This window comes from Danio aesculapii, chromosome 3 (assembly GCF_903798145.1).
Source record: "Danio aesculapii chromosome 3, fDanAes4.1, whole genome shotgun sequence".
Taxonomy (NCBI): domain Eukaryota; kingdom Metazoa; phylum Chordata; class Actinopteri; order Cypriniformes; family Danionidae; genus Danio; species Danio aesculapii.
In genome coordinates this window covers 36250485-36267176 of record NC_079437.1, presented here as the reverse complement: position 1 = coordinate 36267176, position 16692 = coordinate 36250485, and the positions used below count along the sequence as shown (strand labels likewise).

Below are 16692 nucleotides of genomic sequence, written 5' to 3'. Positions count from 1 at the left end.
ACCCAATAGGAAGCAAATTTTAATCGTTTATTACAACTCCCAAAGAAAATCTAGTTTTTGAGATACCAATTTCAAATTTGGATGTTACGTGTTTGCGTGTATGGCTTTGATTTTCTCACAGTTTTACAGTAAAACCTGCTTCAGAGAATATATGTCTCACATCAGTTCATGAAAATACCCCCCCCCCCCCCTCCTCACATGAACAAAGTACACCTGACACTCAAGTGATATTGCAATGGTGCTGCTTTTTATTACATACAGTATTCATCCTTTTGCATTATTGCACATTTAAGTTAGCTGTACAAACAATAGTGCAATTGACTATTACGTGTGTAACATAATAAAGGTACCATGCAGCATACGAACGGTCTATAAAGCATCATAGGTTGTCGTTGGAGTTACATGTATGACAGTGAGCGGAGCTGCCTGCAGCTAAAGAGTGACGCAAAAAACAACAACAAAAGAGCACTACTGCCGTCACAGGGGCAATAGCGGAAACACAAAAAGAAACCACACTGATGAAGAAGTGATTGCCCTCCACCTTTTGACTTCAAGTAGCAGGTCAGATTTGTATTCAGGCAGACAAGCTGCGGTAGAATAAAGATTGCGGTGAGATTAAAATACTCTGAATACAATGAGCCTGATTATGAGGGAGTTAAAGATTGTACAGTTTGTTTGACAGGCACTAGTGGCTCCTCTGAAGGCAACCTGATGCCCCATAGAGGACCAATCTGGGCAGGTTTTATTGCTTCAGTGACAGTTTGGCAGTCATTCGAAGGGGCGAACAAGGGACGCCAACCCCTAAATATTTGGTCCATGTGACTTTAAAAGGGACGAATGACTTTTTTGGGTTGACAAACTTCGCAGTAATCTACAAAAGAAACCCGTTGTGGAGCTTTTGTGATGTGGGGAAATAAACGAAAACCGTAAATAAGCATATTTGAACTGTCGTCATCAGCTCTTTCGATGCAAGCACTAAAATACAAATACAGGTCTTTATGAAAGATATATAAAACGAACGTAAAAAGGACAATAAAAAAACTTCACTTACACATAATGTTTACAACGGACAGCCATAAATAAACGAACAGGAGTAACACGTTAAAGGAGGACAATATGAACTCTCAGCAGATAAAAAGACAATGAGCCGTTAGTCGTGAAAGCTTTATAACAAAAGCAGACGGAGGCTACGGGTTAGGCTTAAAGGGATCATTCACCCTACAAATAAATGACAATTCTGACATCATTTCCTCATCTGTGTGCCTTTCCAAACCAGTATGATGGATTTTCATATGTAGAATATAAAAGAAGGCATTTTGTCCATTCAATGCAAGTCAATGTGGTCCAAACAAAACTTTGTTAGGACCCCATTGACATTCATTATGTGGAGAGAAAAACAACTTACAGGTAAATGATGACAATATTGTTATTTCTTGCATGAACTGTCCCTTTAATGGAAATGTAATCTTTAGAAGCTGGCGTAGCAACTTTGCATATCAATAGGGTTGATTATTTGTCTATCTTCAGTGTTTAAAAAATGTGTTCAAGAGGCTTAGTTTAACCAAAATTGTCTTCTTTTTTTTTTTTGGAAAATGTTTTATACCTTCACAGGTACCAGGCTGCAATATGGCGTCTAAGTTAGTTGGTTTTAACCGGATCTAAAGATCTGAGGCTACAGGACGCGCAATTCAGAGGAACTGTAAGCTAACAGCAGTCAAGCAGCACCAGGTCGGGCTCAAAGCATTTCACAAATACACTCGCATCATACAGACGAGCTAAAGATCCTTTGGTTTCTACAGCTTAAAAAGTCTCGCGACCACACACACACACACACACACACACACACACACACACATGCCACCATCAGTTCGGTATTGGCCAGTTCTCAAGGACGTCATGATTTGCACCTGTTTTAGTTTGAAGGTCATGTACAGATTGATGAATGGGTTTTATGGCGAGCCGGACAGGAGGTTGAGAAGGACGATTAAGCAAGGTGAGTGTGTATGAGCGTGCACAATGAAAGATGGTTTGTGCCGCCTAAATATAAAACTCTGTCTTGTTTTCCAAAACATATAAACATCTTTTTTTTTTTTAAAAAGGCATACATTTACACTCAATGAAGGTAAGAAAAAAGTACTAAAGGCACAGTTCATCCCAAAAAATCAAATCCTGTCATTATTTACTCCCCCTTAACTTGTTTGAGTTTCTTTCATGTGTCAAACACAAAAGAAGATACTTTGAATAATGTTGGAAATCGGTAGCCACTGACTTTCATAGTATTTTTCTTTTTGCCTACTGTGGAAGTTAATAGTTTCCGAATATTTTCCTTTGTGTTCAACACAAAATGGAAACTCAAACAGGTTTCAGATCACATGAAACAGCAAGTGAATTTCGTTTTGGGTGAACTATTCCTTCAATTCAAGGTACATTCCTTGGAAAAGTTAAAATAAATGTTTCAAAAATACAGGTTAAATAGTTCACCCAAACGTGAAATTCTGAATTGTTTAACTTAAAACTGTATGAACTTTTCTGAAGAAGATGATAGAAGATATTCCAATGAATTTTGGTACCAAGTCAGTGTCTTGTTGTTATTGTCAAGACACCAAACCTAAATGACCTTTTCATCTTGCCAATAAAAATAAAAAAATATACCAAATTTTTTTTTTTCCCCTTCAATGGAAGTCAATGGGGTCCAAAAAACAGTTTGGACCCCATTAACTTTAATTCAGGGGAGCCCAAACTTGGTCCTGGAGGGTCTGTGTCCTGCAAAGTTTAGTTCCAACCCCAATCAGACACACCTGGGCTAGCTAATCAAGCTCTTATTAGGATTTCTAGAAACATCCTTGCAGGTGTGTTGAGGCAAGTTGGAGCTAAAATCTACAGGACACCGGCCCTCCAGGAGCGAGTTTGGACACCCCTGCTTTAATTGAATGGATAAAAGACTTATTTTATTTTCTACAAAAGAAGTCAGAACAAGTTTGGAACTACTTAAGGGTCCAAATTATAAAAGAATTCCCTTTGCAAAACATTCTTCAAAATATCTTCTTCAGCATACAGCAGAAATCCAAAATTCACACAGATCTGCCAAAAAATGTATGGTGAGCAAACAATGACAGCATGTTCATTCTTGAGTGAGCCATACCTTTAAACAAAAATGGATTTTTTTTGCACCTTTCAACTCCGAACTCACTCTTATATTCCTCTTGGTGACATTTGGCGGGCTCCCAGATGGCAGGGGCCTGCTGAGGCCCCCTGTGTCCTTTTTGGGATTTTGTTGGCGGCGTAGCAACTGAGTTCCTGAAGCTGGTCTCCTGTTTGTGGCTCTCCTGACTCCCTCCATTTCCACAGCATCTGCTCCTTTCAGTCTCATCTGAGTTCATTCTCATAGCGAAGCTCATTACAGGGACGCAAGCAGCCAGGACTGCATATATGTGTGCGTGTGCATGTGTGTGCGTGTGTCGTTCACTCTTCACACCGGGTGAGAGGGCAGCTCAAATAGGGACGGGTGGAGTTTGGGGTTCGTTTCGAGGGAGATGCAGTCATCTTTGCCTAGCTGGCGACGAGTGGCACTGAAGTAAGCATTCATCAACTGCATGATCTCAGTCAGCTGAGAGAGAGAGAGAGAGAGAGAGAGAGAGAGAGAGAGAGAGAGAGAGACTTTAGTAAATTTCCACTGTGTAAAATATGTGTCACAGATATACTGTCAGCGCTAAGCTACTATTCTAGTACAATGACTCTGTTATGCTCTAGAACACTTTGTACACCACACTTAACACTGGGTAAACATCGTTTTTAGGTTAGTATGAATTAGAGAAGCAGCACTGTTGTTCAAATGTCTGGGGTTGCTAAAGTTCTCCGAGGGCTGCATTTATTTAATCGAACAACAATTTTAAATAACCATTCGTGTTACCATTCATTTATTCATTCACTTTTTTTCGGCTTAGTCCCTTTATTAATCTGGGGTCACCACAGTGGAATGAACCGCCATCTTATCCAGCATATGTTTTACGCAACGGATGGCCTTCCAGCTGCAACCCGCCACTGGGTTGTGTTACCATTTCTTTTCAAATGTCATTTATTTGTGTGATCGTCAGAGGTGGAAAGAGTTCTGAAAAATCCTAATAAAGTAAAAAGTACCATTACTTACCCAAAAATGTAGTGCGAGTAACAGTATCAGATGTAAATAATAAAAGTAAGAGTAAAAAGTGGCCCCTTTAAAAGTGTTCAAGAGTAGTGAGTAGTACGCTGTGAAAGGTTGATTGTCAATTTGTGCATTGGGTGTAAAAATTGTAACATTCTGTAGGGCATTTAGTGATTGTTTAAGGCCATTTGGTAATTTCAGTCATCATACAGTGGACATCCGCCATCTTCTCATTTAATAGATTTTCCTCATATGCTTATTAAGATTTACATCAAAACTTGGTACATAAGTAAAATTGTATTGCTAGTTGAATTGAACTTAAGTAAATGTAAATATGTGCATACTTCCCCTCTTTGTTGTAGTTTTGTTATCAGTGACATATCTAAACAGTCTCTCGGTTATTGTGTGTAACGACTTTGTGTCTTGAGGTTGTTCTGTATAATGCAAATTGATTGGATGGCAATCACAGAACTGATTATTCTATTTCTAGTACTCTACTTCTCTACTAGCTAACCACCATACACAAGAAAAATAATAGTTACTGCAGGTTGAAGGAAAGTAGTGGAGTAAAAGTACCGATACAGCACTACAAATGTACTCAAGAGAAAGTAAAAGTACACATTTTTAAACTACTTAGTATATTAGAATTCCTGAGAAAAACGACTCAATTACACTCATTTGAGTATTTGTAATGTGTTACTTTACACCACTGGTGATCGTATCCCAGATTTTCAGCATCATTAATCTAGTTTTCATTATTACGTGGTCCTTCAGAAATAAGGGTAAAGTGGTTTATATATATATATATATATATATATATATATATATATATATATATATATATATATATATATATATATTAGAGAGAGAGAGAGAGAGAGAGAGAGAGAGAGAGAGAGAGAGACTTTATTTTTATTTATTTTTTATGGAAGAAAGAAGAAAACTACTACTACTATTAATAATATCAATAATAATAATAAATACAATGTAAAATAAGCTGGGTTCCACAAGTTCTTCATGTTGTCCCAACACAAATTGACTAATGCTGAGTTCAGACTGCACGATTTTCAAAGTAATCATGTCACAGATGTTTTCACACTGCACGAATATCTGGGCTAGCTTTTTGTTGCTGCTCTGTTTACATTGCAAGATGGATCGGCGGCAGTGGCTTTCATTCTGCATATCTTTAGAATAGGAAGAATTGCCGACAACTTTGTCTCGGTCCAAACTACATCTCCTTTGTGACATGGAACCAACGCGAGGTTAAATAGTATATAGTGTATTATTAACTACATAATGAGAAAGAAGCCTTTAGTGGGGTAAAAAATTTACTTATTTGGCTTATTTTTGAAGGGAATTAGCAATTTCCTCTCAACCTTTTTTCTTTTTTGACCAGGTTGTGATATTGCTCAGATGACACCCAGACAGACACGGGTGCTCCTGCCAAATTTACACTAGTTTTGCCTCCATTTCTTGGGTCCAAATAGACCGAAAAGAAGCGCTTTTAACTTCTCCCCCAACCTCCCGCTGGCCTGTAGATACACATACTAGTGGATGCTGCCCTCTCATTGGCTGTAGGTAATTGCCGAAGTTATCTTCAATCAGATCACATTCGCACGGCATGATGTGAATCGCCGACAGCTCCAGATAATTAGTATGCCAAATATCTCACACGCATCGACGATTCTCTCAGATCGTGTCTCTTTAAATGGAGGTTGTAAATTGTAAAATCTATTTGTGTCTGTCTGTGTGTGCCTGAGAACATTGCTAGGCTCTCATTTTGTCTAAATAAATTGAGAAGTTGGCATGTAAATGAATTTCAATTAAATCAAGAGTGACTGACAGACACACTCCCTATTCATTAGTCATATTTGACTGTTTCAATCTGTCACATTGGCTTATGAGTCATTAATGTTCATTGACCGTTGATGACTGCAATTAACATTAACAATCATTAACAGTGTATGTGCGAGCTAGCAGAGATGTTTCTGTATCCCTCTAAGTCAGACGGTTTGTCAAACTAGAGAGATTGCTTGAGTTTGAAACTGCAGACTGGGTGTGATCTACAGCTGATATCAGGAGAAGACAGACTGGTTGTCTCAGTATTTCCACGTGTGTGCACACCACACACAGCTGGTCTGACCTGTACAGTCTGAGTCTCAGTACGCATAAGACAAACCCTCTGACGTCAATACTGTCTTTCTAGTTTAGAACAGTTCCAGGTTTCATATTTTTCATGCATTAAATTCTATATCTACAAATTACCAGAACACTTGTATAATGGAGAACTTTGTTGTAAAAGCCTCACTAGAGGTATATGCTTCCTCTGTTATATATTATTATAACATGGCTGTCTGGAATGACACTGATAGGTCACGACATTCCAAAGTATTTGTATCAGAGGATACATTCACATCCATATTTATATGCTTGTCTATCAAGGTTTTTTTTTACTATTTGGTGCCATCTTGTAACTGAATAATAAGTAGGTTAGTGTATGCTCCATTCAGTCAGTTTCATTTCTGTCAGCTTTGCAGATGTCAAGCTTTATTCTGTGATAATAATGACCTGGATATATTTTATCCATTACTTAACATGAAAGACAAGTTGCATTGGCCTTTTATTGCAGAATGGTGAATCTGCCAAGTGTGTATGTTAAGAGGTATAACAATAGGTTTATTACTTGCGTCAATACATTTTTAAAATATGAAAAAGAAGACATTTGACTGGTGTTTCTGTGATGTGATACTATTATTATTTGTGTATACCAGTTGATTTAGTATCGTTTTTTTTTAAGTATTGAAATATTTATGTATTACACCTTTGAATTACATTTTATTTTAATTTTAGTCCAAGTGTGAGTAGTTTTGCCTGGTATTCAGCTTAAAGTGTAATTTAAAGGCTTGGTTAGACTAGGTTAACTAAGCAAGTTGGGTTAATTAGGCAAATCATTGTATAATGATGGTTTGTTCTGTAGACGATCAAAGAAAATTGTATATTTTTAAACTGCTTTTATTCTAGCTGAAATAAAACAAATAAAACTTTCTCCAGAAGAAAAAATACTTTAGAAAATATTGTGAAAAATTCCTTGCTCTGTTAAACATCATTTGGGAAATATTTGACAAAGACAAGAAATATATTTATAACGGATTTATTTTACCTTTGAGAAACCATTTCAAAGGGGGGGGCTAATAATTCTGACTTCAACTGTGTGTGTGTGTGTGTATATATATATATATATTATATATATATATATATATATATATATATATATATATTATATATATATATATTATATATATATATCAACACACAGTTAAAGTCAGAATTATTAGCCCCCCTTTGAAATTGATTCTCAAAGGTAAAATAAATCCGTTATTAGAAATAAATTATTAAAACTATTATGTTTATAAATGTGTTGAAGAAAATCTTCTCTCCCTTAAAGAGAAATTGGGGGAAAAAAACAAGGGGGCAAATAACTCAGAGGGGCTAATAATTCAGGGGGGCTAATAACTCTGACTTTAAATGTATATTTTTGTGTCAAGGTTAAATATTTTAGTAATCAAAACATTTATTTTTTAAGGTGGTTCCCAAGTTTTTCAAGTTGTTCTCAAGCCTTGTTTTTTATGGGTTTTTTTTTATTTATTTTTCTTTTTTTACATTCACATCCAAGCACATTTTTATAATATTTGTAGTTATCTCATCTAATTAACAAAAACAATATTTAACTCTGTTTACTAGTCCAAGTCAAATGTCAAATCCAAGATCTGTAGCTGCTACATAGTGACTGCATTCGAAATTCATACTGTTTAACTTGGAAAGTGTTTCTGTTCCAGAAGTTTGAGGCAAACACCATTGCAAGGTTAAATGCTGGTTATGGGCTTTATGGTAAGTAACTGGTTGTTATCATCATATTTTTTAAGTAAACACAACAGGTAATGCATTGTGTCGCTATATATTATTGAAGGTATGTCTATTTAGTACATGACAAGACAATGTAGTAATTATCACAACAGGCTGAATTGTAATTTCATCAGTCTGACCGCTTTGAAAAAGTTCTCAACCAGAATCCTTCACATTTATAGCACAGATTGTGCACATATAGGCATATTGATGATGCAGCCATTTGTATATAGCCTAAATTACCTTGGTGGTCTCAAAGAGCAGGTCTCGATCTCCTGCAGTGATCCTGAACGTGTTGCTATCAGACACTCCATATGAGCATATCTGAGCGATGGGCAATGACTCCAGCGCTTCAGCCTCCCCCTGACGATACAGAGTCACGCAGGACGCCGCTACACCCAGCCACAGCTTCTGAGAGAAGCTTCCTGTTGAGCTCTGATGAACACATGGATGTCAGACACTGCTTAAAGACTCTCTAAACCCAAAATAAACACTTTGTGTTCCTCTTATGTTCACCAAGACTGCATTTCTCCAATAAAAAAAAACTATTACATTAAAATAATAACATTTGATCAAAGGTATTTTAAAATAAAAATGTATGTAGTTTTCTGTAAATATGTTTTAAAATGTAATTTAATGCTGTGATTACTCCAGTCTTCAGTGTTATATAATCCTTCAGAAATCACTTTATTATGCTGATTTAAAGCTTAAAAAAAATCAATGCTGATTAGTGCTGATATTGTATAGATATAATTTTGTGAAAAGAAGTGTGGGCATCAGTAGGTATCGCTTTAAATATAAAAGACAAGACAAAAAGCGTGTGAATAATTGTAATTGTATTAAAATGTGTCTGTGCATAAATACATTGTGCAAACTGCAGTTTGATTACGCATCGATAATAGCAGACTCGAATATGTCACCACTATTGTCTTCACCTTAATTACAATTCTCCTTCAAAACTTTACTTATAAGATGCTGGTTTGCTTTATCCAGCTAAGAAATATAGTTCACAATGTAGTCTGTAAATTAATCTGATTGCAAACACAGAAGAAATGCAGAGAAGTTTATGATGCAATTTTCAGCACTTCAGTAATTAATTTCTGTTATATGCTTTAAATAATTTTAATGCTTTAGCAAGAATTAAAAAACTAACAAAAGAAAACTAAAAAGTAAATGAATGTCTAATATTAGTAAATATTTCATTTATTTATTCATTTATATGAAATATTTACTAATAACAGACATTACTTTTGTTTTTTGTTGTATGTAGGTATGTATGTATGTATGTGTATGTATATATATATATATATATTAGGGGTTAAAAATTAATGGTTTCTTCGGTGCACCGTGATGCAGACGTGGACAATTCGGTATCGGTTCTGTAATAGCTCCTAACCAGTTATTATGTTCTGACGCCTTTTATCTTATATGTTTATATTGCGGTAGAATACTATGGCAAGGGAGGCGAGTGAGAGTAATTAAAACGCAGAAACTCTGCACAATTCACTGCCTGTGTGTTTGCTGGACAGTCATTCACTGACACTGAAGATAAAGCAGAAGCCCTGCTTCACTGCTGGAGAAAATGAAAGTAAACTACATTTCTCTCTCCCTCACTGTGAGCATGTCTGCAGAGTGAGTTTTCTCCACTGCGTCTATTATGGATCAGCTGTGATTCCCACGTCCGTTTATCAGTGTCACTTATCGGTAAACAGCGCCAGCACGTTAAAGCCAATCGCAGCCCTTTCTGTTGAGCACATGATCAATCATAGGCGTTTAACAACTCGCTTGACATGGCTCAAAAAGCAAGTGGGATGATATTTACGTTAGTTTATTTGTTTTAAATGCTCATGTTGTTCTGTGAATGTACTTGAGTTTTGTTTGATGCATTCAAAAAGAGTGTTTTCAGGTCAAATTAAAGGTACAGTTCATATATCTGACTGCACCATTTATGTATCTACCGTATCTTTAATGCACCCTTGGTGAATATAAGAGACTTTTTTCAAAGACAAAAAGTAATTATTCCAATTGTTTGCCAACTTACTATATAAAAGTCCACTTCATAAAGTGTGCAGCCGAATCCTGACCACTGCCGGGCAATGGTGAGATAGGCAGCCATGCTGTCCCTGCCACTGTATCCCACCAGGGCTTTCCAGCGCTCCAGAATAGTGGACATCACCACAGCCCCCTCCTCCCTCAGCCTGGCCCGCAGCCTTTGGTCCTGTTCCTGTCGCCGCTTGTGCCCCCACAGCGTACCAGCCAGCAGACCCCCAGGGAAGGACGGGCAGCCGGGGGGATCGACGGGGGCCAACAGGGCCCGGGCCTCCACCACCTCTGCTGGAAAGAGCTGCTCCAGCGCCGGGTACGGAGAGAGGGCGCTGAAATCCCCCAGCAGATACTGCAGCCTCAGCGCCGCAAGTGAAAAAAGATCCTCCTCACAAGCTGGCAGCTGCCCTCGCACCACCATCTCATGACACTGGCAGAGAGAAGAGGAGGAGGAGGCTTCACTTTATGAAGTTTACTACAGGGCTGTTGAATGCTTTACTTTGATTGGCTGATGAACACTGCAAGGTCTACACAGCTGATATCTTCAACATGCATCGCTATTCTCTCTTAAATTAATTCAGAGCTTAATTTTTAACAGCTGATGGCGCTGTATGCTTCACAAAACAGCTTGCATCCAATTCCTTACAAATACCGCTATAACCTAATATAATGATTAATAAAGTTAGGAAAGGTTTAAGTGAATTACAAGTGTTTATAGTGAGCTGTGTTTACATTAATCTTGTTACATAAAAGCCAGCTTGCATTTTCGTGTTATGTTTGGCCTCGCTTGACTTGAGAACACCAGCTCTAAATAAATATGTACCTCACATATTTGGTAAAGCTACAAACCAAAGCGTGGCCCAAACACCACATGTATCCAGTTTACATGTTTTTGGGATTGTTTTGTCTCCACCTTAAAAAATCATGCTTGTATTCTGCTAGTTGACACTCTTTTTATTTTTGAGCAATTTATTTTTTGCATTTTAATCTTCCAGCCAAAACCTGATTAGCTGATTTTAGCTATAGAAATTTGTCAGCAAACAGCCTTAAATTAAACAAAATTTTATAAAAATGTATTTTAGTTCCTCCATCTGCAACACATTCTTTCAAATTAACAGCACTCTCAACTGTACAAGGATTGAAAAACATAAACGCACAAATGCATCCTCCCTGTAAACAACATGGGATTATAAACGTCAAGCATAATCAAATGTATTTACAGCAGTATGAAACTAGCAGTGTGTTTAACGTCAATTGCATTGCATTCATCACTTTGTAATATGCTTATATGATTCAAAGCAAGTTCCAGATAATATAAAACATGGCATGTTCTGAAAAAAATGGTACACAGAGCATTCTAGTTTTGCTCCTCCCTGCTCAACTCATGTTCATTTACCTGCTCATAGAGGAAGAGGTACTCAATGCTGTCTGTACTGATGTTTTCTGTGTCCAGCAGACAGTAGAGTTTAAAGCAGAGTTTGCACTGGCAGTCAGAGTCTGGATCTTTAGCTGACAAACTGGAAGACACAAAAGACAAAGATATGTTAATGGATAATACATGCAAATTAGATATACATGTGAAGTATAACATACTTTGCTCTAAAGGTTACAAAAACAATTGTCCACTTCAATATAGGGACCAAATGTAGGGGTCCAAACATGTACCTTAATGATCGTTAGTTAGTTAGTTAGTTAGTTAGTTAGTTAGTTAGTTAGTTAGTTAGTTAGTTAGTGAGCAAGCGAGCAAACAAACAAGCGAGCAAACGAACTATCTAACAAACGAACGATAAGTAAATGTATAAATAATAAACGAACAAACAAATTAAATGTTCTTTGACAGTTTATGAATGTTTATATGCTATATTTTTTACACAGCCTACATAACATTATAATTTACTTCTAATAATTGAATTTATATATGCATTTAATAAATAGAAAAACATTTAAAAGATTCTTTAATACATTTTTATTCATAATGCTGTGCTTCTCAACATTTGTTACACATAATACAAAACTATATTTTTGGTAATTTTTTTGCTATAAATTAATATGATGTATTAACATTTTAGTAATTACTTTATGTTCATTGTGCATTTACATGTAATTTACATACATACATTTACATTTTATATCAGTATGTTGATGTATTTCCAGGGCTTAATTTGTGCCGGAACACGCCGGTTCCGGATCCAGCACCTCTGAAATCTTATCCAGCACCTCATTTTACTGATCCCCCTCTTCAACCGCCCTCCTCCCCCATCCACTGTTCACTTTCACTTTCTTCCACGACTCCCCAACTCTTTACTTTCATCCACAACACCCCTGCCCCGCTCACTACAGTCCGCGACACCCATCCGCCATCTACCGCAAAAGTCCCCCCTCCCCATCCTCGGGTGACATGCCGGATCCGTAACCCCGATCTGTTCCGGGACCTCGCAATTCACAAATTAAGCACTGTGTACTTCCAACTGAAATGGAGTATTGAGTAGGTGGCGGGGCTTTTTTAATATCATTGCCTCATAGCAAAATAACAGTAAAAGTACGGTTAAGAATATTGTGCCTGAAGCCGTCAAACTGATGTCACACGGACATTAACATCCTTGTGTTCATACAAGTTTCTAAATCTTTAAGTAGTCCATGAGGCAAGCCATAACAATAACAAACAAAATCCGCCAAAGCTACTTATACAAATAACTAAAATCACCCTGATGTCATCATGTAACCACATGACTCAACCTGATTGGCTCAGCTTTTCTGCTGCATGTGCAGTTTTGCACGCAGGGGTTTGTGTTTGTATGTGGACACACACACACACACAAACTGTGAGAGAAACACTAGGCGTGTGTCCATGAACCTGATTCTGGGAAGAGTTGGCAGTGAGACAGACAAACACAAACACACTTCCCAGAATAAAGCGGATGCCTTGAATTCTGTCTGGCTTGGCTTTATCTCTCCTTCAGTTTGCTTTCCACATCAGTTAATGCTGGTGACATCAGCCTCACCTTGACATCCCCGCTGGAACACTGAATACTAATAAAGAGCTGCTTGTCCATTCGCACTGTATCTGTGTGTGTGTGTGTGTGTGTGCGCGCATGTATAAAGAGGGTTGGTTAGGTTAATGTGTGCTAAAGAGCTGGGAAAGTGAATTTCAAAGACAAAAACACAGACCTGAATTGTGCTACTAGTCATAGTGCTGAATGAATGCCATATTCTTCATTTACCACAGTAATATCATAGTAAATAATAAAGAGGTTATGACATGTGAAATCATAGTTATCTTAATCTTTGTTCCATTAAATCATTCATAAAGTTTCAAAACTTAAAATGTCTTCCTCGTTATAAATAAAGTGTTAATTTAATCTAATAATAATGAAGCTGTGATAATGACTCGTTTGCCAATGCAGTGGCAAGTGACGTCACAGTACATAGGCAATCAATATAAAAACGGTATGGGTCCTTAGAATCATCCTAACTCCACCCCCCTTCCCTCCCAACCCAGTGGCGCCCCTGATATATATATATATATATATATATATATATATATATATATATATATATATATATATATATATATATATATATATATATATATATATTCTTTAGTTTATACGTTTTATTTTTACTATTGTTTTTTGTTGTATTATTATTATTATTATTATTATTTAACAACCTCCTATATTGCTGTATTTTGTTTATTACATGTATTCTTATATGCTGATCGTCTACATAATAATTTTTTTTTTCCATTCACATAGTTTCAAAATAAAATTAAAAAATTTGATGGAAAAAATAAAAATCCACGTCGTGACCCCTTTAAAAATGATATATGATAGTGATGTAGTCATTTTGGTTTGGCAAATTAAGATATTTATCGTATTCTACCTAAAACAGCAAGTTAAAAACATTTAGTGAAAGGTCGAGTTACTTTTCAAATCTGGTGATGACATCAGCGATTATTGTGCTGCCTCCTATAGCTTTTTCCCAGCATGCGTTCTGCTCAAAAAGACCAAACGTGTTTCGGCTGTCCTGCAGCCCGAGGCGCTCCGCCATCTTCCTCACCACCTAAACAAAGGAAATCAAATCACAAAGAGAATCTGTGTTAGTTCAGTATCATTAGAAAAGTGTTACTTTAGTCTCATTGAAAAAAAAAAACTATCATCATATGCTTAATCTCACAGTAGCTTAAAGGTCCCATGTATTAAAAATAAAGTGTATTAGATGTTAGTTTCAGTATTGTTAGTTTTTAGGATATCTATAAGCTAGCATGCTCCAAAACAAGAAGATATAAACATGTAAAGCTTGTAGTTTGTCCAATCAAATGATCTCTAGTATCTGACATGCCCCTCCCTCTTCAAGACCCTTCTCATTTGATGCACTTGAGCTCGATTGCTCTCACTGGCTGGCTGCTTTTTCAAAAGGGGAGGAGCTACACTATGTCCCACCCTCTCTTCGTGTTTTGGTTGAGATTACACGGGACAGTCTTGGAATTGTGAGTTTGTATCTTAGAATTTAAAATTTCTAAGACTGAAACCGAACCTCATTAGCTGTGGTGTGTGAGGTGATGGGTATCTGGCAGCAGCCTGGTCCAGGGTAGTGCACAGTACACAGTATCTCCTGCCTTCCCATCAGCCCCTGGATCTCCTCCCACGAGGGCACACACTCTCGACCGCGCGTCTTCTCCAATGCCTGGCCAATGAAGGACGCATAGCTCTCCACTTCTGGGTCCACACTCAAACTCTGAACCCTGAAACATGGAGGAAAACCAAAAACAAAGTTTACACTAGAAACAAAAGCAAGTTTTTAGATGTTGGGCTTTTCATGAGGTGTTTTTTATCTTTTCAGCTTAATGTGAAGAAAATATGCAAAAAAAAAAAGATCAAGACTTTCTTTTGTCACACACTTCATCAATTTGTGTCTTGGAAATTTCAATTACAACACATATATTTAAAGTCTGATTTATCAAAATGAGTTTTCCTGCGCTGAGATATAAATCTCTTCTTCAGCAGCACTTAAACTTCAAAGTTACATTCAGATTTATATTTTGAATGCTTCACAGAGAAATATCTTCATACATAATTTGCCTGATTATATAATGTACATTAGCAGTAAAAGCAGTAAATAAATCAGCATACTATCATCTCAAAAACATTGCAAGAATGAGATGTTTTGTTTCTAGTCAAGACTTAGAGAAACTTGTTTATGCTTTTATCAGCAGCAGCGTGGATTACTGTAATGGGCTCCGGAGGGCCTTCCCAAAAAGACAGTCAGACAATTGCCGCTCATCCAGCTTGCAGCTGCCAGGATTATGTCCAGAACAGGGAAATCAGAGCACACAACACCTGTCCTCAGGTCGTTACACTGGCTCCCAGTTACATTCAGAATAGATTTTAAAGTATTATTACTTGTTTATAAATCACTAAATGGACTAGGAGCTCAATACATTACAGATATGCTCACTGAATACAAACCTAACAGATCACTCAGATCTTTAGGATCATGTAAACTAGAAATTCCAAGAGTTCAGTCAAAGCAGGGTGAATCCGCCTTCAGCTACTACACCCCCCGCAGAAATGATCAGATGTGCTCCAACATTAGGCACATTCAAATCAAGACTAAAAACACATCTGATTAGCTGTGCCTTTACTGAATGAGCACTGTGCTACACCTGACAGATCACACTATTGTGTCTTTCTTTTCTTTTTCACTCTTTTAAAACCTGTGAAACACATTTTAATCTGTTTTAATCACTGTTATTATTTGTTTTTTATTTTCTTATACTTCTCTTTTATCCCTGTTTATGTAAAGCACTTTGAATTGGCACTTTGTATGAAATGTGCTATATACTACACATTTTATTATTATTATTATTATTTACAATATTCTACACATTTTTATTTCTGAAATATATGAAAATGTTTTTTTTATCTAAAAGAATTTTCTGACACCTGAAATTCCCTCTGTAAAAAACCTTTGAATCTAATGTAAAAAATGAAACAAGATTATACCTGACTTCATCAAATGTTCAGATTATTTTGTGCTGGAATTATATGAAAATTAGTGCACATTTAATCTAAACATAGACATTTTTAGAAAATGTAATCCAAAACTGTTTGCGATTCTTAATAATCAATCATCTGACAAAGTATGCTAATAATTCTTGGTTGTTTTTTTACCTGGAGGTCTTGCCTTGTACTTTGAACATTAATATTTACGCAATTTCAAATCCAAACCACAAACTTTCCCTTCAAAAAAAAAAAAAAAACCAAGGAGGAAGTTGTTTGGCCTCTCTGTTTGGTTTGTCTATTTGTGATATGAAGTGTCAGCCGCTTGGTAATCACATGGCCTAATTGTGTTAAATAAACACATGCGGGAAGCGTCTGAGGGCCTCGGGAGAACAGAAACTCCTCCGTCTCCATTACAGTCTCTCTAATCAAAGCCCTGTGGTCAGTGCACTCCATTTCCTCACGGCACACTCGCTTATTTTGCCATTCTCCTATTTTCTGCCCTTCTCGTCTGTCTGTCCTCCAGGCCTGGCAGTACTTTGAGAGTCAATTAGCCATGGGATGCAGAAAGTGTTGTGCCGTTTCCCAATCCCTCAAGGAGAG

At 36.9% G+C, this 16692-nt stretch overlaps 1 protein-coding gene across 1 annotated transcript in view; it reads right to left on the bottom strand.

Annotated features, from left to right (window-relative positions):
- Nucleotides 1-225: 225 nt before the first annotated feature.
- plekhh3 (pleckstrin homology, MyTH4 and FERM domain containing H3) overlaps nucleotides 226-16692 on the bottom strand; it is an 86452-nt gene continuing 69985 nt past the window's right edge. The window contains exons 8-13 of the mRNA XM_056453907.1: nucleotides 14624-14831; nucleotides 14013-14149; nucleotides 11484-11604; nucleotides 10086-10517; nucleotides 8288-8479; nucleotides 226-3607 (exon numbers count right to left, since the gene is read on the bottom strand). Coding sequence (XP_056309882.1) covers nucleotides 3470-3607; nucleotides 8288-8479; nucleotides 10086-10517; nucleotides 11484-11604; nucleotides 14013-14149; nucleotides 14624-14831 — 1228 coding nt within the window. The 3' untranslated portion in view covers nucleotides 226-3469. The remainder of the gene's footprint in view (nucleotides 3608-8287; nucleotides 8480-10085; nucleotides 10518-11483; nucleotides 11605-14012; nucleotides 14150-14623; nucleotides 14832-16692) is intronic.